This window comes from Neopelma chrysocephalum, unplaced genomic scaffold (genome assembly GCF_003984885.1).
Source record: "Neopelma chrysocephalum unplaced genomic scaffold, ASM398488v2 Primary Assembly neopelma1_96921, whole genome shotgun sequence".
Lineage (NCBI taxonomy): Eukaryota > Metazoa > Chordata > Aves > Passeriformes > Pipridae > Neopelma > Neopelma chrysocephalum.
The window spans coordinates 3,589,269-3,612,397 of NW_020925564.1; the positions used below are offsets into that span (position 1 = coordinate 3,589,269).

The 23,129-nt window shown below is 37.9% G+C and overlaps 1 protein-coding gene across 2 annotated transcripts in view; it reads right to left on the reverse strand.

Annotated features, from left to right (window-relative positions):
- Positions 1-1,730: 1,730 nt before the first annotated feature.
- KDM4C (lysine demethylase 4C) overlaps positions 1,731-23,129 on the reverse strand; it is a 248,398-nt gene continuing 226,999 nt past the window's right edge. For both annotated transcript variants that reach the window (XM_027670574.1, XM_027670573.1), the window contains 3 exons: positions 8,128-8,247; positions 4,258-4,350; positions 1,731-2,385 (listed from right to left, as the gene is read on the reverse strand). In XM_027670574.1, coding sequence (XP_027526375.1) covers positions 2,209-2,385; positions 4,258-4,350; positions 8,128-8,247 — 390 coding nt within the window. In that variant the 3' untranslated portion in view covers positions 1,731-2,208. The remainder of the gene's footprint in view (positions 2,386-4,257; positions 4,351-8,127; positions 8,248-23,129) is intronic.

Genomic DNA, 23,129 nt, shown 5'->3' on the forward strand with positions numbered 1-23,129 from the left:
ACTAAAGGGATTCTGAGTGATTTCATGGTACAAGAAAAGACAGACAATGTAACACTTAAGAAAACTTATGTTATCAATTGAAGTGTCACATAGTAATTGAAAAGATTTCATTGTCCACTTGAAAAAATAAGAATAGTCATGCAAAGGCTTCAGTGAGACAAAGATATGTGTGCCTCAGCATGTAAAAGACTGGGTTTGTAATGACAAAATCTTTGGGTCCATATAGTCAAGTTTTTTTGCAAGTAGAACCCTAGAAACAGCAGTGCTCAATTTAAATTGGATTTTGAGAGGGCTCTTCTTTCTGTGGCAGACAGTCAGAAATCCTGCTGACTGTCCAATTTACAAGGAACAGATGATGTCATTTTGATAAAGCTCTCCTCTAGGTTCACATGCCCAAGTGTTCAGACAAATTCAGACTTTCTGCTTTCCATGAAACATCCAAAAAGGTCAGGATCCTAAAGACTGAAGGGAAATAAAAAGACAAGAAATGAAAGTACAGTATTTATCAAGTTTGCATTTTAACATCAAGCTATGTGACTGTCTGTGTGTATAATCTGTTCTGTTCAGGAAAATACAGCATATAATGAAGTTTATTGATTCCTATAGGAATAAAATAATAGGATTGAAAATCACATCAACAGACAAAATGTTGCAAGTAAAAGAACAGTATTTATTTATCTATTCATTTATTTATTTATTTTAAAACATGATTATGTTGCGAGAACTTTATTTTAAAAGACATATCATAATATATTCAGTCAAAATTAGGCTGTTATATTTGAACTCTAATTTTTCATACACATAGTGAAAGAAATTTGTATTTAACAAATAGCTATTATTAATAGACCCTATGAAAAACATGTTCAAAAATAACTGTCAAAATCTCTCTTTAAATATACAGAACATCCTTGCTGTGCTGCAGGTATCTTTCTTAAAAGCCAAAAATATCTAAGTCAATAGTTGAGTCCCTATCAAACCCTACTGAAAACAGTAGTGACATATATATGTAAAAGCACTGTACAAAGTAAGCACAGCCTTTGTTCGTCTCAGTACTGAATATATCTGTATTTGTTTTAAAAATGTTTTATAAAAACTGTTATTATTGAACTTAGGTGCAGAAAAAAATTAGCCACTGACATTATCTCTGTTTCCTAAAATATCTCCTCTTCAGAATGTGAATCTCTTCTTATAATTCAAAGGGAATTTTACCACTTATTTCAATGTGAGCAGGTGTGATGGTCTAAAAAACAAGCTGAGAATTCAACTCCAAATAAGCTGCTCCTCTTGCCCCCACTGCCCTCAGGTGAGAGAGGGACAAAGGCAGAGACTACAGGCTGAGGTAACAATTTACTGAAAACAAACAGCAGTGCAATAAGAAACGTGCAGTAACAGAAAAATATTAATGAGAAAAGTACAGAAAAGGTGCTTTACACATGAGAGGTGTTCACTACCTTGACTTAGTTCCACGAGGTTGCCAAGACAAAGGCCAGGTGGTGAACGCTCTCCATAGGTAGCACCACGTGGTCTCCTGGGAGAAAGACAAGGTGGTGGATACTCTCCACAGCCAGCATTCCCCATCCCTGAGCCCAAGAAAACAAAAAACTATGACAAAAGCCAGACTGTCTCTGCTGTGCCACACTGGCCGCTTCCAGACTGCTCTGCTCTGCGGGTTCAATTCTGCGTGGTGCCACCTCTTTGGAATTGCATCTCAGCTGCAAGCGCAGCTTTACTGGAGCCACATCTTGGCTGTGTTCACTGCTTTTCAGAGTCCACAGTGCTGGCCCCAGCAGCTTCCCCAGGGAAGAAACATAATGAAAACAGCGTACTTCCCATGTGCATGCCTTTTGTTCTTCCCCCTGAAGCCACGCCCCCCACAGATGAAGTGGGTGGTACAGAACAGCAATTTAGCCACACCCACACAGCTCTAGGCTCCATCCCCCTGCAAAAAACCTAGGACAGCAGGACTGAAACTTTTCTTCAGTACATCCTTTCGTAATCTCTCTTGGTTTTCCCCCTAGTTCTATAATGCAAAACATTACAAAATCTTTAATACATTAACTGAAGAAATCAGAACTTAAGTACTTCAGTTTATGAGGACGGTGTATAGATTAGTTCAATGGAAAACAGAGTGTTCAATTAAACAAAAACCAATTGCAAATAATGCTGCATGCTTTTTAATCAACATCCCTCTCTCTTCATCTGCTGCCTTTATAGCCCCTTCTGGCATTTCTTCTGGAATGAGCTTTTTAAGAATGTGCGGTATCCTGGATCATCCACATATTCATTCTGAAAGCGAGAACTCAATACTCTCTGCCTCTTCTTCTCTCCCAAGATAATATCTGATCCATAAAATGTGTCTTCAAATCTCATGTCAGAGGCTGTAGACTAAAACCAGACATTAATTACACATACATACAAATACAATTTTAACTTTTCCGCATTTTGCATGTACCATTCATTATTTAATTCTCTAGGTCTATATGTTCCTTAGAAACATGTCACTAACACCAGTTGGTAGTTTTGGCTTTTATCCAGAAACCACACAACCCTTCTAATTCTAGGGGAAAAAAAAACCAGCAACACAGAACCGATGCAACTGTTGGGCAGGTGTAATCCTAGCAGTATCAAGTATTATTCACCACTTTGTGTGATGCAGAAATGTTTTAAATGCAAGGTACTATGGCATGGACACCTGAAAAGAGACCTGCACACTGCCTAACTTGCAGAGAATCAGTTACCGTTTGGTTATTTGTCAGCAAACTTAAAACAGTTGGGAATCCATGTTAACACAGCAGTGGGGCAACAAACAGCAAGCCACTTGGCAAAAACTAAAGGCAGAATATTTTGGACCAACTTTCACTGCTGGAGTAATGGAAAAATTCCAAAGATTAAGAAAAGCATCATTTAGAAGGAACTGGCATAATTTCTTTCAATAGACAGAAACAGTATCATAAGTTGTGTTTAACTTCCACTACGTTCAGCATGAGGAGGGGAAGGAGGTGTTGGGCATACTTGTAGGACTAACCTACATATTTCTAGAATTGGAGGTACTAGTAGAAAATTGTGCAAAGCAGTAGAAAATCACTAGCAGAAAAACAGAAAATGCACTAGCAGAGAATCATGCAAAGAAAATTACGCACTGGCTGTAGTGTGTTTTATTCAGTTGACCAAATTTAATGTTTTTAAGCTATAGCTGACTCCCCAATGAAGTTAATGGTGTCAAATAAAAAAGAAAGAAAGAAATATCGAGTTGTAAAAATACATTTAAAAACCAATAGCTTAAACCCAATTATTATTACCCTGAATGAAATGCAACAATTTGCATTCTACAGAGCATGCAGTTAATTAGAGATGCTTCTTCCATGTAGTCTCTAAAACAAAAAAATGGCAATGGTATGCTTTCCGAGTATAATGAAAAAAGCCCATTAAATATAACCAGATGGTTAATTTAACATTTTCCAAGACATCTATCTTAACCCTAGAACACTGAAAGATTTCTGCACTTATCCCAAATTCATCAACAAAAAGGTTTCTTAATCAAGAATATCTGACTACTGCATTTTGCACTAGAAAGCACTGCCCTAAGACAGGTAAAAGCAGTCACCTCCTCTAATAAGTGTATGGAAGAACTTTCCCTTTTCAACCTTTATGTGTCATGCTCTTCATGAACCTCAACACTTTCCCACATGACATACATACATAAAAATGGTGGATGTTGTTTGAAACTGCAGGAAACTTAAAAAAGTATCAAAGATTTGGTTTTAAACCAAAGACTAGTAAAATGTCTGCCCGTGAGTCCTGCCAGTGAGCCCTGTCAGTGACAATAATGAGTTCTGATTGGTCACATTGTTTCTTACATGAAGTTAAGTGCATTTTCATTAAATTCAAGGCTTTTAAAATCACAAAGGTCTGAGAAGCTGGAAAGTTTTTTTAAAAATTATACATGTTATAAGCATACTGAAAGAACAGAATGTCTGTCAATTCAAGTGTTTACTACCTTGATCATTCATGATCTGACAGATGATCAAACATGATGTCCCTCTTAGGAGAAAAGAATTATGTTTGACAACCGCATTTGCCTGTACTGGAAGAACAACTAACCATTCTCACTAGCAAATGGACACGTCTCCTAATTGTGCTGATTCAGCCACTCTTATTAGTATAGGCTCACAAACAAATCCAAAATAAAGCCAAGGATAGTGTTATTGGCATTTTAAGCATATATATATTATAACATTATTATCAGCAAATACTCACAAGACGTGCTTTTACTCTCTTAGGAAGCTCTTCATCTAGTGTATATATTTCTTCTCTCTTCATTACTATTTGAGAACCATCTTCAAACTCAACCTAATTGAAAAAATAGGTATTTAAAAATAAAATCATAACTTAAATCTCGGTGGAATTTTCTGGAAATGTCTCCACATAAAAATACATATCTAAACAGAAAAGATATATATAAAAATATTTTACTATCTATTTTAGGACAGCAAAATTAGGTCAAAACATAAAAAATGTTATTTCTTGGGAAATGCAACACATTCTTAAATTGAAATTAATATCTAAGCAAAGAGTCTTCAAAATCAGCACTGACACAAATACAATAAAGTAAAATTTGTTAAGGTTAGGAATGCTGAGCAGTAACAAGACAGGCAGGAGTGACATATTAAAATGTCTTCATGTTCTTTTTATTTGTCTCTAATTTTTTACTTGCTTCTAATAAATAAAAAATTAATTTTAACATCCTGTGATTCAAGGTTGAGGAAGACCATGTCAAAAGAAAGCATGAGTGACAACTAAGGAAATACCAGTTAACAGAATTTTATTGAATCTGATGGAATTTCTTCTAAATGCTCTGTTCAGAAGATGAAAAGCTTTATCATGCTTAGGTTTAGATTTAATCCAATATGAACCCCGTTAGCAGAAAATGAGAAAGGAAATGTAACTAGGTGTGGGGAATGTTAAAATGCTGAGGCTTTGAAGCATTTAAGCTTTTTCAGTAGCTGCTGATTTTTTTTTCTATTTTAATACTTAACAATTGTGAATTTCAGCTATTATCTGTGACTGCAGTTTTAGCTCCCACAGAAACTGTACTTTAAAGTTTGGTATAAAATTAGAAGAAGTCCTATTCCACATCTTCCTTGACTTTACGAGACCATGTGAATGTCAACAGAACACTTGACTATAAAAATAAGTCCAAATACAAACATAAGAGAACAATGACTTATCAAAAGTATTATTACAGATAAAACTGAAAAATCATGCATTTGATCTTGTAAATGGACTGGGTGTGTAGTTTAAAATTAAAAGCTTGCCATGACTGGATATGTCAGATTAATCGTGAACAGCTGAAAAATCAGATATAATATATCCATTCTCAAAAGCCAGGATACACACTATAATCTATTAGCTTCTTTAAAAGCAATTTCTTTCACTGCAACTAACAGGGATGCACAAATCTGGTATGCATTTAAAATGCACAGAGTACACGGATGGATAACATAGTCACAGAAGTCATCCTTGCTCCTCTCTGTTCCTGTTACTAACCTCACAGGCCTAGTCTGTCAGCAGTATGTTATAGGAAATTAACAGTCAATTTGCCTTAAGCTTGTTTAATAAAATGATGGCAGATTAGGTATTTTTCACCAGGATGCAGGAACAGTCTTTCTGCTATTCCTGCTCCTTTCCTGCACAATACATTTGGTAGTACATTTTCACATAATACCGTTGGTAATAATGATTTTTGCATCACTGGTGGAAGAACTGGGTAGGAAATGAACTCTGCCACTCCATGTGATCATAAAATCCACTCCTGAATGGTCAATGCATTTGTTTTTACTTGTAGTATGCAGTAGGATGAAACTGCTTCATACCAGAGAATCTGTCATGTTTCCACTATGAAATATATTGCACATTTACAATGAAGAGTAACTGGAAGTTCTTCAGCTTTAATTCAGCATATCACACTGGATATAAGTTGCCTACCCTTGACATCAAACACAACAAGAGCTTCTCTAAGACTTTCAGTAGTATCATGATTCATGCAAACTATAAACCCACCATCTCTAATAGCTCCAATTTAATTCAGTTGCAGATCCTACATTTCAAATCATCAATTTTATCAAGCAAGTTATTTTATTTAGACTTCTGCTGCTATACCGTGCCTGTGTAGTATGTTATCCTCTCTGTGAGATTTCATTTTATTAGAACATCATAGATTAAAAGGAGAGTTGAAACTGTTAGAAAGCAATTAATAGAGTGAATGGATAATTTAATAATCTCAAATGAAACTCAAAACTAATTGTGAACCTCTATATCAGAAATGATCGCAAAATTAATTCAGAACACATTAACAATTTCAGTTGAACACCTGCTTAGGGATTGTGTAGATACCAGCTGGCAAATGTCAACCTGAAAGACACAAATTGTGGTGCATTGTGTCATAACTCCTGCATGTACAAGTATCGGCACATTTAGTACAAATGTTTCACAAACATGAAGAAAATTCACAGATTTATCCAGGTTTGCCTTATTAGATCTAAGAGATGACTCAAAAGGCTCAGAAAGAGTCTGCAACAGAGATCATACCAGAAGAAACTGGAGTATGCATGGGTCCTGGGAGCTTTCAGACAGACAGCAAAAAGACAATAGGAAGAACAACTAATATGTCTCGAAGTTAACCTTGCACCCGCCACATCATAGACTTTCTGTAACTTGTGGCCATGTGGCAGCCTCCTCTCCATCCTGCAGACTGAAATGCTTGACTGTCTCCACAGTCCTACGTGTTGCAACCTGGACTGCCTCTAACCTTTAAACTTTGTCATTTCCCCCCCCATGATAAGGGTTGTTACAAGGCAATTTACAGTAATCTCCCACACGTCTGTTATACTGAGGAACTCTAAACCTTGCTGAACCTCCAAATGCTTATCCATTTTCTTTAAACAAAACTGATTTCATCATGTTGTTCAAGAGGTCTAAAATAAGACAACGTTGTTTGATTATGTCATATTCCTTCAAATATGAAAGATAACATTCATCTAATCTACCTCACAGTATTCCTCAGAAGACCGACTGTTCATAAGACTAATTATTTGAAGATTAATGTTACTATAGAACAATAATATTCATACTTTATAAAGAACTTTCCACCTTCACAACATAACACAGCTGCTAAATACAAGGGAAGAGCTAAGATTCAGATACTAGCTCAAGGGATTAGGCATTTGAGGACTCAAGTTCAATTGCAAGTCACTGGGAAAGTGAGAAGGTCAATGTAGCAAGTCATTTAGCTTCCCTGTGCTTTAATTTATCTACAGATATAATAGTAAATTTGCCATTTTGGTACAGTACTGTGAGGCCCTTTGATGAAAGGAGATACGTAAGTGAAAATGATTACATATATATATATAAATGAAATGTATCTAGACTCTCATTCTTTCAGAAGTGCTATTATTATTGCGATTGTTTCATAGCAGTTTCTACCATTCACCTGGGTACTCAAAGCTGCTGACTGATTTTTCTCAAAGGCAAGCACATAAAAAAACAATTATTGTGACTCTGAAATCACAAGTCAGCTTTTTAGCCTTGCCTTCACTGTTCAGTTCCCTTTTGCCTTTGCTGAGGATACAACACTCCTTAGATTAATTAATTCATAAGTGCCTCAGAAAAAAGAAAGTGGGCCTATTTATGCTCTTCTTTTTACTGTCCTCCCTTCCAACCTCTTATGAAATGGTTCATTGTAGGCACATACCAATATTTAATTTTATATCATTAATCATAAAATTACCTGACATAAAATAAAAGTAAATAACCTGCAGAAAATAACAAACATTATGTTTCAATCTTAATGTTCCACCTGTTCACCTGATTTCTTATCAAACAAGTAATTTGCTTGATTTTGTAAGAACAAGCGAAACCTCAACTCCCAAAGAGCGCACAGCATTTCCTACTGGGTTACACAGTTTTATATATTAATTTAAATGCATTAAGAGTTACAATTAGAGTTCAAACTTCAGCCCTCTGCATCTTTGAAGGTGTGGCTGGCCGCTACAATGTGAGAGCCAAATGAGCAATTTACAATAAAGACATCTGAAAAGCAAGCATATGGCAATAAATATAGATACTCACCTGATACATATAAGTTGTGTTTGTTCCCAGATACTTCACATCATACACTTTTCCGTCAGGCCATTTCACTTGGACAACCTCTCCCTCTGCAGGTGGACCCAGCCTTAGGCAATCTCTGCTCTATTTACAAAGAAGGATGGATTCTCCAATCAGTGAGTGAGCCACGGCACTGAAATTAGCAGTAAACTGCTTTTTACAACTTCGTAATTGGAGGAGATTTATTACCATGTGTGTTTCAAGTTTTATAATCCTACTAATAGGCTAATGCTAATGTTAGCCTTCATGAAAATGAAATACTGACCAAAGAAACGCTCTCCTTTAAGCTTGATGCTGCATTGGCAAGGCAACAGATGCATAAATCAGATAGCTACCAGCAACTGTGATACACTTCCACCAAAATTAATTTCTAACGCACATTGAAATCAAGAATCACTAAAGGGCAATTGCATATGTGCAATGCTTTCTCTTTTACATATTCAAGTAACACGTTTTGTTAACCACAGCACATTTTTGTTAGATGTTAACTCTGCTGACCAAAACATACATGGATCAAACCATAAATAGTAAGAACATCAATGAGTTCTTTGTTTAGCTGAAGGAGAAACACTGAAAGACTCCAAACACTTACAAAGAAAAATTTCGTGGAAAATTTTTTTCCCATAAGATATGAAGCATCTTTTTCTGGTCTTTTGGCCAAATTTTGTGCCTGACTTGTTCAGCATGTCAGAGCACCAGTAACTGCATCATTAATGGTTTCTTTTGCCCCATATGGCTCAGCATGACCTAAGTGACTCATTTTCAGAGCACACTGACCAGACATCCATAGGAGCAACTGTCCACTTGAGGAAACAAAGGACCAGAAAAGGATTGGGTCATATCTGGACTCACCAATTCTTTGGAAGCTATCTCTGTCAAACACTCACCCCAACAAAGGTATCTCTACTTCATAGCAACTACATCATAAGACTAGTCATGTAAATCAGCACTAATTTAGTGATATTCTCCTAGGTGTGACCTATCCTCCTCAGTGACCATATTATCTGAGCTAACTGAAAAGAGGTCTAGATAGGAAGAAAAAAGATAAAGACAAGGACTCAAGTATAAGGACTTAGTGAAATAATCATCATGATGAAGAACTTAAAACATGGGAGCAAAAGTGCACCACAGTGATTCTTACCAGGACATTACCTTGTTATAATATCATTCTAGCCAAATCCAGCCTTTACAAATGGATGTTAACCACATGTATCTTAATCCATGAACTTGATTCAACACAGGATAAAAGAAACTAAAATCTGGACTTCACAGAAACACACTTTCCTCTATGTCAGTACAGTCTCTGTCTCTCCTCAGGTGCCATGCAAAGGGGACAGCTTTAAAGTATGCCCTCTGTGTTTGTCTGACAGAGGTTGCTGTGACAAACACAGAGAGATATATTTTTTCAACTTCAGCATATATTTGGAGTAGTAGATGGCATTACTGTATTACCTTTCTCAATATTTCTAGGAGAGGCAGGGGGAGAGGGAAAGGATGGCTGCTGCAGTGGAATAATTATGACTTCACAGGGGACAGGGATTGCTAAATACTATCATAGCTCTGACAATAAATTAAATGAGACTGTATTTTTAATGCTCTCTTCTCAGTGATGACTGTCAAAATGGTTACTGTCATTATGATACTTCTTCCACTATCTATTTCTTGCAAAAGTGCAAAAACGGGTCTTGGCTAAGTGTCTTGAAACAAACTTTTAAAATGCATTATGGAATAGAGAAAATTTCCTGAAAACAAACAATCTATCAACAATGTCAAGCCTAACATTAATTTTCCAAGAACAAAAGCCCAGCGTGAATTGCTCCCTTTGCACCTTGCACAAGAAAAAAATCTCACAGCCTCTCTAGAATAGCTAATGGAATTGCTCATATGGAAAATTAGAGTTCTCATGCAAATAACTAGACAAATAACAATCCCATTCTTCATGTATCATCGCAATGTCTTAGTCTAAGAAACAATGTTTGGGAAACTCATACTAGTTTTTGTTGATTTCTACCAGAGCTCCTACATTTTATTTTCACAGGAGCATAATCATTTCAGATTCTCTTTTTACTGCACAAATAATTCTTACAATTTTCTTCTTGGGAATGATTAGACACATTTCTTAGACTGAGGAAATTGCAAAAATGCAACCTCACTTTTCTCAATCATATAATGAAAAGTCAGACAGCAGAATATGGCAATCCTTCAAATATTCCCATACACCAGCTGCAAATAACATATAGTGTAAGTTCAATCTACATTTAGCTTATAAACCTGTTCAATTACATACTGTATTTTCTTCTTCACAGAAACGGACAAAATCATACCCATCTGTACTGAAAATCCTATTAAGTGCCCAGTTTCACATTCCCACTGTCACACAGCTCAGAGCCCAGCTCCAACCATGACTAGCTACCTTTAATGATGAACACTTCAAGGCCTCCCTGGGCAATTAGTCCAGCATTCATCAACCCTCACTGTGAAAAAGTCTTTTCTTAAGTGAAGAAAAATTCTGTGTTGAGGAATTTCCTGTATTTCAGTTGGTACCTGTTGTCTTTCATCCTGTCACTCTGCATCACCCAGAAGTGTGTGGCTTCATTCTCTTTACTTCCCCCATCCCATATTTATATACTTGGATAAGATTCTTCTGAGTCCACTGTTCTCTAGGCTGAACAGCCGCAGCTCTGTCAGCCCCCTCATGAGAAATGCTCCAGTTCCTCCATCACTTTCATATCCTTTTACTGTATTTGTTCCTCTTCGTCCACATCCTACTTGTACAGGTGAGCCCATAACTTGACATGTTATTGCAGATACAGTCCCATCAATATTACATTTATGGCCATTCAAAAAGACACTCTATGAGCAAAAACCTGTAAATAATAATACTTCTGAAAAGTTTTCTTGTTTAATAAAGGTGGTACTTTCTGGGTTTAGAAACATTTATTTGGGGATTCATTTTATGCACTTAACTAATATCGTGAGCAATCTATTAGCAATAGATGTTGGAAAAATATGCTGAAATACTGGGTTTGTCTTCTATGCTGTCACTTAGGAATTCACATGTACAGCACTCCAGATAAAGAAGACATTTCTTCTATTTTTCTTCTGATATTCCCTTGTTTTTACCAGAGAGGTTGATATGGTTCATTTAGGCTGCACAGAGAATTTGCAAATAACAAGTCCAGTTGCAGCGGCAGGATGGTGATGGTTGACACAGATTAGGAACAACCGTGGAGCCACACCAAGAAAATAAAAGGAAGTCTGCACCTGAAGCATGAACTCAAATCCAGAAACTTGAAATATTGCAACATTCCCATAATTTGAATACAGCCATTGACACTTGAAGAAAATATCTTAATTTTTAAAAAGTTTAAACAGATATGTTCAAATGCTTTCCTAAATCAAGGCTAAAAAGTATAGGTATTCTGATCTAATTGATATTCTGATTTTATGAACTACTGAGACTATTCTCCCAAGCTGTGAGAAAATGATACCTACGATTTTATTTTGACAATGTTTTGCTGGACTATGAGGTTATTAATTCAGCTATTTCAAGTTCAACAGTTACTTTCAAAGTTATAAGAATGTAAGAGACTTTGACTTCTCTTAGATTTGATCCAAATGAACCACAATGAAAACAAATATCTACCCCTGAACCTCTAGATGAGGTTGGGGGAGCGAAGCTCCTCCTACTGTAAGCAAAGCACAGGTTTGTGTCTACTTGGTGAAATTGAATAGGTACAGGTCTGTGGGCCTGATGAGATGCAACCCAAGGTCCTGAGGGAACTGGCTGGTGCTTTTGCCAAGCCACACTGTCATATTTGAAAATTCACAGCAGCCAGACAAGGTTTCCAGTGACTGGAAAAAGGGAAACATTATGCCTATTTTTAAAATGAAGAGAAACTAGAGACAGGAAAATACAGGCCTGTGAGCCTCACCTCTGTGCCCCAGAATATCATGGAGCAGATCCTCATTGAAGAAATGTTAAGGCACGTGCATGGCAAGGAGGAGATCCAAGACAGACAGCATGCCTGACCAATCTAGTGGCCTTCTGTGATGGTGTGCTGGTTCTGGCCAGGACAGGGTCAATTTTCGCAGTAGCCAGGAAGAGGCATGGCTAGGGCCCAGACGTTATTCTATACCACCTCATGGGGGCAGGGGAAAGGAGGGAAGGGAGGGCAGGAAAGGGTGGGTTTGTGTGAATTATTTCTTTTCTTGTACCCTCTGTCATTACCATTGTTATTGTTACCCTGTCTTGGGACAGGTGCTCTTCAGTATCTTTATCAACAACATAAGCACTGGCATCAAGTACACCCTCAACAAGTTTGCTGATGACACCAAGCTGAGTGGTGCAGTAGACACAACAGAACAAGATGCCACCCAGAGGGACCTTGATAGACTTCAGAAGTGGGCCCGAGAGAACCTCATGAAGTTCCACAAGGCCAAGTGCAAGATGCAGCACCTAGAGTGGGGCAATCCCAGACGTGAATACAGACTGAGAGAAAAACTTATTTTGAGCAGCCCTGCAAAGAAGGACTCATGGATGAAAAGCTAGACATGAGCCAACAGTGTGTGCTCACAGCCCAACAGGCCAACGATATCCTGGGCTGCATCAAAAGAGGAGTGGCCATCAGATCGAGGGAAGTGATTCTGCCCCTCTACTCTGTCCTCGTGAGACACCATCTGGAGTAATATGTCCAGTGCTGGGGTCCACAGCAGAGGAAATATGTGAGTCTATTGGAGAGGGTCCAGAGGAGGGTCACAAAGATGATCATCTTTGTGAGGAGGGGGCTGGAGACCCCTCCTATGAAGACAGGCTGAGAGACCTGGGGCTGTTCAGCCTGAAGTAGAGAAAGCTTGGAGGAGACCTTATAGCAGCCTTGCAGCACCTGAAGGAGACTTATAAAAAAGAGAGTGAGTAACCTTTTACAGGCACAGATAGTGACAGGATAAAGGGGAACACTTTTAAATTCTAAAAGAGTAGGGATTTAGATTAGATGTTAGGATGTTGTGGATGCTCAATCCCTGGAATTGTTCAAGGTCAGGCTGGATGGGGCTTTGAGCAACCTGGTCTAGTGTGTGGCATTCCTGCCCATGGTAGGGGGGGTGGAACTAGATGGTCTTTAAACTCCCTTTCAACTCAAGCCATTCTCTGATTCTACGTTCAATACTGAATTCAGAGGAAAGAGAAAATGCTGTGGTGCAATCCTTGAAGTCAACAGAGATAAACTGGCTCATATCTTCAGGAACTGGCTAAAAGAAGCCTGCAAGTTAAATGAATACTATAAAGGATACAGTAGCCTTTCATGTCAAGATTACAGTAGGAAAATGTGAAATTATTCCGTGACTACAAATATCAGCCAATGTTAATTTACAGAGTCTCTGGCCTGACAGAAAGCCAGATAGTGAGGAAATCTTAGAAAATATTGGCATGGCCAAACTAGAATGTGTGAGTATTTAATTAAAAAAAAACCAGAAAGTTTTCAGTTTAAGGGATTTTTGCCCAGGGAGGAAGGCAGTAGTCGAACAAAAAAGATGTAGAGACTGCAAAAAAGTATTTAATAACATTTTTAAAAAATTCTTCTCAAGTTCAATACATAAAAAAACAAAAAGCTCTCAAAAACATTTCTTAATATTCTGTATGCACAAAATCCTCACTACTTCATTCCTCCTGACTCTGGCAGCAGGAAAAGTTTTAGCTTGTACACTGTTCTGCCTTTCAACAGTCAGCTTATAGCTCAGTGTTTGATCTTTATGGAGCTTAAATGGAATCACATACTTCCAAATCTGATTCAGTCTTTGGTGAATGTAGAGCATGACTGGTGAAGAAGGGATCAATTAATTTTAAAGTATTGTTCATAAACAGTAATATTTTATTTAATAGCATAGCAATAACATTGGTCATTGCACCTCAAGAACATGTTTAAAAATAGGAAAATGTGGCCCATATGGCATCTTTTATAGGAGGTATAAAGCCTACAGTAGCCAAATGTTTAAAATTGCTGCAGAAGACAATAATATTCAAATAGAAAAACACCAATACTTGTCTATTCAAATCAGGGGTCAACTCCATCAGATCACCTGGCTCTTGCCAAGTTTTGATGATGTGATCTACCCTGACTCAAAAGAAGACAGACGAGTTGTGATGATGATGCCAAGTTCTACCCTGCAATTGATAACTTAGACTAGTATGCTTGTTTTAAAAGCTGCTTTTGCCTCCCGTTCATGCTTTTGCATGAGCATTCTATAGAACTCCTCTGATTAGGATGAAGAAAATCAATACTCATTTTTATCAGATCAGAATATTTTCTGTGGGAGATTACTAAATGCAGTTCTCACTTCTGTGCTCCTACAGTGGGCTTACTATCGTGGAGAAGGATAAAATATTGTAAGGTTAAAGACATTCACAATCCATACATAGCAAGTCTGAAGACCTTTCTCTAAAGCTATAAACAATACAATAAAGAACTGAGATTTCTTTTCCCATGTATAAAAAGATAAGGTAAACAACTTGGAAAGGTGCTGAAGAAAAATAAATCTATGGCACACAGTATTAAATGGAAATATTCTCTGCAAATGGTTCCCTCTTGAAGATCACTCATATTCACCACTAACCCATCTGAATAAGTATAAATTTTTCTCTTATAGTACTGTTTGCAAACCTGAGGTTTACATTCATCAACTGGCATAATTTAAAGCAAATTTTTAGACAGGCAGAGGTTCCTTTTCTGAACCATTTCATTCTTTTGAAATTTGTTAAATAATTTTCAAATCTACCATACCCATAACATTCTTCCACCCATTTCCATAGGGATGACTCTAGAAAATCCACAACACAGAGCATTCAGCTGTCATCAAACATTAACCAAGACAGCAAACATAATCAAGGTGGCACCTTTTTTTTCAGGAGAGTGTTTTAACTGCGTAATCCCAATCCCATGAACAATCTCAGGAGCTACCATTTTATTTTCCTCAACACTAATATAATTGTTTATCTTTTTAACTGGCAGACACAGCCCTGAGCTTTGTTATTTTTCAAATCACTCTGGTTTAGACTGTATTCAAAATAAATTATTTTTGGTTTTTTGGTTTTCGTGTTTCTTTAAATTGTATAAAAATTACAGTATTTTCCTCAACAAGTTTCTGCATCTCCTTGACACTCCTGGGTTTTACTTCCTGATATGCTTTGTTTCCAAAACAAAGCACAAAAGGCCTCATTCACTTGAAGAGTTGGACTCAGTGACTCCTGTTAGTCCCTTCCAACTCAGAATATTCTGTGAAATGACCCCACAGAACTCTTCCAGAAACACTGTATAAGAATTCATTTCACTGTGCTGCTGCAGGTTTCCGTATTGGGGAGTTGTTCCCAATTCCCCTATGCTGTTGTCCATGCAACTTGGCAAGATGGAATGGCAAAAGGCAGAGGTAAGCAGAAGCTTGGCTTCAGCCCCACAACGTGCCTGGTGAAACAGATCCTTTCTGTATTGTTCTATCCTTAGCGCACAGGGGCCATGGCAAAGTATTTTAATCCTCCTCCTGCCAGACTGAAAGCTGATAATCTGGCCCTGAGGTTTCGAAGATCAAAGAGAAAGAGATACTGAAAAGACTGACGAGAGAGAACTCGGACTCTGTAATTGCAGGAAACTTGGCCTTCCTATCCTCTGTATCTACATTTACTCTCAATCATCTTGTATTTGTTCACAGATTTATACTTATTGTTAAAATCAAACTGTGAAATAGAAACTGTTCATTTTCCATCATCCCCTGCATTGCTTAAGTAAATAAGAATAGTTCAGACCTCAGTATCAGTCTATCGAAACACAATTTGCATTCAGCAAGCTATAATAATGACTTAATTCAGCCTTTACCCTAGAAATGTCATGGTTTTTGAAAAATAACTTAAAATTAATGCATGGCCTCCAAAACTGAAAACTCCAAAACACCTCTGTCCTCCTACAGTTGAGAAACTGAAATTCATTTCACAGCAAACTGAATTCATAGCACATTCATTTCAATTTACAGCAAACAAGTATTCTTGTGTTAATCACAAAATTAACAGTTACTTCTCACAACAGACAAAATATACTAACTACATCTGATTTTCACTGGTAAGACTTCAAGTGGGCTTCTAGTCCCTAGATTTAAAACATAAGAAAGTGGGAAAAATCCAGGCCTGATTATCTGGCTTGCACAGCAATGGTCCTCCTGCTTACTCCAGTTAACCTGCAGTTTCTAAATTTTCCCTTAAATTAGGACCTGAGTTAAATTTACTATCCCATCTCATTGCTACTAGGATACCTATGATGAGATAATGCTTTCTCTACTGATAGAAGCCAGCTGAAGATGATTTGATGGGAAAGAGTGCAGAACTAAGCACAGGGTGACCACACTTTCAGGAAGAGTTAGCTCCTGCTGAACCAACCCAGGAGACAAAGGGGCTCCTGTGGCAAGAAAGGTACGGCTGAACAGTCCTGTTAGATGGAACTTCTGCCTTCCCAAGGCCATTCTGCAAAGGCACTTAATGCAAGTTGTCTTCTCTGCCTGCATTCCTTCAGCTAATATTAACATTCAACAGAGTGCTAGTGATTAAGCTTCCACAGTCCCACTGACCAATGATCGTTTCATAAGGAGCACAACTTATGCAATTACAACTAACACCTCCAATTTAGAAAAGCTGGCCATACCAGCCATACCATAACATAACACAGCTGCAAACAGTGAATATATCTACCAACACCACTAAAGTGGAAGTGGAGAAATAAATTGTGGACATTCTCTGAAACAACCACCGACCTCAACAGATTGCCAAACTGCGTTTTTCTTTCAGCATACACTAGTTGATGCAAATTTTTAGAAACACAAAATAAGGTTTCATATGTTCCAAGACAATTTGAATTAAGAGGAGAGGAATAGCTAATTTGCCACAGTCAAATTTTCATCTAAACAGGAAAAGTAATTTGCACGGTGCATTAGCATTTGAAAGAGAAGACTTAATTCCCAGGAGAGCAATTCTGGGTTTGAATTAAAATTTTCTGGTGAAATCACCAGATTACCAGAATACTTTCTGTAATTCAACACATTTAACCTTGAATCACAGAATTCAGAGTATAAAAATACTTTGAATTTATGTATGTTATCCTTAAAATATTACTGAATCTTCTCTTACAAAATGAATATATACTTTCACAAAAGGAAACTGAAGACAAATTGGATCACACATTCTTGAATAAATCAAAACATCTTACTTTCCATCCAGTTGCATTTCCTTTCAGCAAAGTATTAATAACACAAATACATGCACACTGCTAATTGACAGAAGCAGAATTGCCCAGAAAATCCAAACACATTGCAGAATGCAGCTTAAGATGTCCAGGGTGGTACTGGACATCACAATAAGGTGCAGTATAGAGAACACTGACGAAGCCTTAATTTGAGGTACAATATATTCTTATGGGACAAAACTCAATGTTCAGCATTAGGAAGCTGAAGTTGCCAAGGATACCAGGACGTCTGATTTGCTATGAAGAGTTGCTTTTATAGTGCAGCAGAAAATCCTTGCTTATGCTTACATTATAGTCAGATGAGACTGAGTCCTACACTACTGCCTCGTATCCTGCCCACTTCTATATTGGCTCCCAGTAAATCTGTTACAGTCAGATGAATAAAAAGAGCAGCTCATATGCTGCTCCTGCCCCTTCCTCAGGATGTAACATACTCATGAAGGAAAATGCTTCTTCTTCCAACACTTCCTCCTCTGCCCCCCAGCAAGTCTAGAAATAATCTGCTTCTGAAACACACAACAATTAGCATAAATTAATAAATCAAAAAATCCTACAATTCTTGGATTATCTCAGAAAAGAGGTGGGAAGTGAAATATCACTCCTACTCCACTCCAAGCAGGCCCACCTCATCTCAATGGTTCCTGTACAATTCCAAGAATTTCACCGTGTTACACCAGGCTTCATTGCACCTGTACTCATTGTGGTCCCTGACAAGGACACACACTCTCTTTGCAAACACAAGAAGCATTGTATAATATTTCTGTCTCTCACGTCCCTCACTGCGAAGTCAGACATCTCACCATAAACTGCAAAGTAATGAATTATCTTCCATTTTGTTTCTCCAGCTGAGCTTTGGAGGCATTACCTGGAACTCATCTAAAACCATTCTTGATAAGGATAGATAAAGCATTCCATCATAAAGTGGAAAGGATATTATACAAGGAAACATTGTCAAGATAATACTTTTATTTGAGGCCTATATTCCATTGTATATTAATTATTTTATGCTTATCTACTAAGTTGCCTGTCTTTCTGCTGTAATAGGAAACAAAAAAAAACGAGCCACAGAAAAATCATTCCCATTCTCCATGATGAAGTACAGTGAAAGTAACTCTCTTAAATCAATACAGTTGTAGTACTGTAAAACAAGTTTTAGATTAGAATCAGAATATTGCATCTTCAGGAGTTAAACAGTGAAATGAACCCCTCCACTCTGCAGTCTTAGAACTTAGTCTTTGTTTTTGAAACAGTTTGATTTTAACTTAATAAGACCAAAGGTTTAAAAACCTTCATTGAGTTAGTATTCAGAAGATGCAAACAATTATGAGCATGTAAAAAGCACAGCATTCTGTGTTTCAGCACTTGTAAATCTAGTGCAAAAGTTCACAGTCACAAAAATGAGTTAAAATAAATTTCTCTGTTCACATGAACTCAAAGTAAATTCTTCAAAACATATATACATATTTAACTTATTGGAGTATTTTACAGATGAAGAATGAAAAATTCTATACAATTTATACAAATCTACCAAACCAGGAAAAGAATCCTAAGATTTTTTCCCCAGAGACATGTCATGTAGCTCTCAAACTTGCATTCCAGAATTTTTTTAGAATTGCCTGTCCATGATCACACCACACAAATTGCTGAGTAGTAAGTTCAACTACACAGAAGACAATTTTCTAATGCTGCAAAAAATAATTGTACTAACCCAACATGAGCAGCATATTATTCAGCTCAGAGACTCAATGTTGTCCCAGCTAAGAATTTTTTTTAAGAAGTTGCTAAACCTATGATAATTCATTACATCTCTTTTCCCACATCACACAACCAGTTCTGAGGACTTTTTGACCAAGTTTATGCTAAATACAATCTATCCTCTAGTTACCTTCAGAAATACATTACTTTTCTATTTCACATTCTCAAAAATCACTGGTGATCATGTGTGGAGTGCATTCAAAATCTACAGATTTCCCATAAAGAGTGCAAATTCAACAGTTCTAATTTCCTTAGCAACTTTTACAGATTTGCATGCCATTATAACAAAACTGAACAATAAGTTATTGTATGTCAGAAGTCTAATGGATATTTCACAGATAAAAGGAGGCAGGTAAGCACTACTATTTAAAACTTTGATTTGAACAAGTAGACAAGCAGAAGTGAGTTGTCAGAAGAGATAAAGAGAGAAAGGTATATAGAAGAGAAACCACTGGAAAAAAATGCTGGAAACTAGTCAGGAGTTTAGTCATTTATAATGCCAGACAAGGCTGATAGATGAAAAGTTATATACACCTACTTTGTAGGACAGGTTTTCAAAAGAACACAGCATCCTTTGGAAATTACTAGCACTAGAATCAAAAGTTCTATTTTTTATATACAGGTGGACATTAATGGACTGTCAAGACTTATGTACTAGTCCAGTATTTCCAAATGTCCCTTGTTCAAGTTTTTCAAAAGCAGTAGCAAATGTATTAATATATATAGAAATTGAAAAGCTGACTGTCACATCTGCAGACATATACTTCTTGTACCAGTGAAAGTCAGTAGTCACAGATAAAATCATTAATGAGAAGTTCTTGTAAAGAAGTAAGATTTTGTTATTGAAGCTACATTCTGAGCCCTGACACGCACAGCCCCCAAGAGTGAACTACCTTTTCTAAGCTGCACGTGCAGAAAGTCACATTTAGATAACAAAACGTTATGGTTTTCTACTAACATTCCCTTTAGCTAGATTGGAGGAAATAAGTTTTAAAGAACCGTTCAGCTAAATCCCATTTGTTCTGCACCTCAAAGAAGGATGAAGTAAATCCATTCTGTTTCTCATTTGTCTAATAATACCATTCTTGGGAAAATCTGCATTCAGCCTGACTCCTTCACCTGTAATTTACCCCAGTTAGTTCACCTTGTCTTGGGCAACTACTAAGATTATAAATGTCTATGCAGCTTCAAACCCCTGCCAGATATCTAGGCCAGGAAGGATCACTCAGAATCTCAGTAAGTCCACAATCATCAAGAAAGACAGGATAATTGGCATCTCTATACACACAGTATGTGTATACAGTAGAGTGTGGGTCATGGGATGTCAAAGCTTTTATTTCATAACTTCGTAGGGGTATAAAGTGAGCATTTGTTGCCTGGGTCAGAGGTGGAGGATTACATAGAGTTTTTTAATAATAGCTTTTCAAATTACATTGCTATCATACTGGCAATTAAAACCTGCCTTTTTTTTTTTTTCAAACAAAGAAAGCAGTGGATAACAATTTTGGATGCTGTGAAGTTTAGGTACACACTGCAAGAAATTGTAGCCTTTGTGATAATTTCAGTGAAGTACTTTGGTTGTCACAATTCTCAATAGCCCTATTCCTCCTTCCCCTGACAGTGGCAAATTTAAAGTGTTGACAGATACAGAAAGACAGAGCTTAATCTGCTCATTTTCTCTTCACACTGAAAGCTCTCTTGGGTCCACTGCTGGAGAAAGGTACTCAAAAAAGTAGCAGCAACATTCTGTTAAGGATTCCGGGTATCATTGTTGGTATGTTAAAAAATTCACTTGGTGGTGGTTTTTCATGCTTGAATTTTTCTCAAGAAAAGGTGGCACCCACCTAAAAAAACTAGTAGACAAAAAAAAAATCAAGAAAGATGTTGGATGGAGTGACATGATCCATGCAAAATGAACTGAAATCATCTCTGAACAGATAGCTTTAGCTGGAACTTGGAAAAAAGGAGAGTTTACCACCTTTTGAAGAAGAAGCAGCCAGCTCAGGAGGACTACAAGGATGTCATGAGATTATTCAGGAAGAAAATCAGAAGGGATAAGGGCCAACTAGAACCTAATCTGTGTACTGATGTAAAAGACAATAAAAAATGTTTGTATAAACACATGCTCAATAAAAGGAGGGCTAAGGAGAATCTCCATCCTTAATTGCATGCTGGAGGGAAACATAGTGACAAAGCATGAGGAAAGGGCTGAGGTACTTAAGCCCTTCTTTGACTCAAGTCTTTATTAGCAAGAACAGTTGTTCTGTGAGAACTCAGCACCCTGAGCTGCAAGTCCAGGATGGGAAGCAGAATGAAGCCCCCATAATACACAGGGAAATGGTCACTGACATGCTACACCAGTCAGATGTCAAGTCTGTGGGTCTGGATGGGATCAACCTAAGAGTACTGAGGAAGCTGGTGGAAGAGCTTGATGAGACACTTTTCATCATTTACCAGAAGTCCTGGCAGACTGGGGAGATCCGAGTTGAGCGGAGGTTGAAAAATGTTACAACCATCTACAAGATGGGCCAGGAGGATCCAGGGAACTACAGGCTTGTCAACCTGACCTCAGTGCCAGGGAAGGTCATGGAGCATCACATAGCACACACAGGAAAACCCAGGGGGATCAGAGCCAGCCAGCAGGGGTTTGTGAAAGGCAGGTCCTGCTTGAGCAACTTCATCTCCTTCTATGACAGGGTGACACATTTAGTGGATGAGGGAGAGGCTGTGGATGTTGTCTGCCTGTACTTTAATAAAGTTTTTGACAGTGTTTTGCACAACATCACCCTGGAGAAATTGTCTTCCCATGGCTTGGACAGGTGCACTGTTCACTGGCTAAAAAACCGGCTGCATGGTTGGGCCCAGAGAGCGATGGTGAATGGAGTTACATCCAGCTGGCAGCCGGTCACCAGTGATATTCAGTTCTGTTTATTATCTTTATCAATGACCTGGACAAGGGGATCGAGGGCACCCTTAGTCAGTGTGCAGAAGACACCAGGTTGGGTGGGAGTGTTGATCTTCTGGAGGGTAGGAAGGCTCTGTAGGGGGATCAATGAACCAAGGCCAGTGGTATGAGGTCCAACAATGGCAAGTGCTGGGTCCTGCCCTTGGGTCACAACAACCCCAGGCAGCGCTACAGGCTGGGGGAAGGCCAATAGCATCCTGGTTTGTATCAAAAATAGTGCGGCCAGAAGGACTAGGACAGGGATCACTCCCCTATACTCAGCACTGGTGAGGCTGCACTTTGAATCCTGTGTTCAGTTTTGGGCCCCTCATTACAGAAAAGACATTGAGGTGCTGGAGCAAGTCCAGAGAAGGGCAACAAAACTGATGAAGGACTTGGAGCACAAGTCCTATAAGGAGCACCTGAGGGATTTGGGGTTGTTTAGCCTGGAGAAAAGAAGGTGCAGGGGAGATATTATTGCTTTCTAGCACTACCTGAAAGGAGAAGCAAGGTGGGGTCAGTTCCTTCTCTCAGGTAACAAGGGACAAGATGAGAGAAAATGGCCTCAAGTTGCACTAGGGTTTATATTAGAGATTAGGGACAATTTCTTCATCAAAAGGGTTATCAAGCACTGGAATGGGCTGCCCAAGAAAGTGGTTGAGTCAACAACCCTGGCTGTATTTAAAAGGTATGCAGAGGTGGCATTTATGGACATAGTTTAGTGGCGGTTTTGGCAGTGTTAGGTTAATGGTAGGACGCAACGACTTTAAAGGTCTTTCCTTACCTAAATGATTCTGTGAAAAATAATTCTCATTCCTGCTTTTGGCAGCTGCAATCTGAATGTCTTAACCTGAACTAATATATACTTCCTTCAAGAGGATGCTTTTTGGATTTTATCAGGACCTCAGAAAATTACTATAACGTGGTTCCGCAAAAAAACCTCATGAACTCCTGAACACAGGATCAGTTGTTCCTCCAAATACATCTCA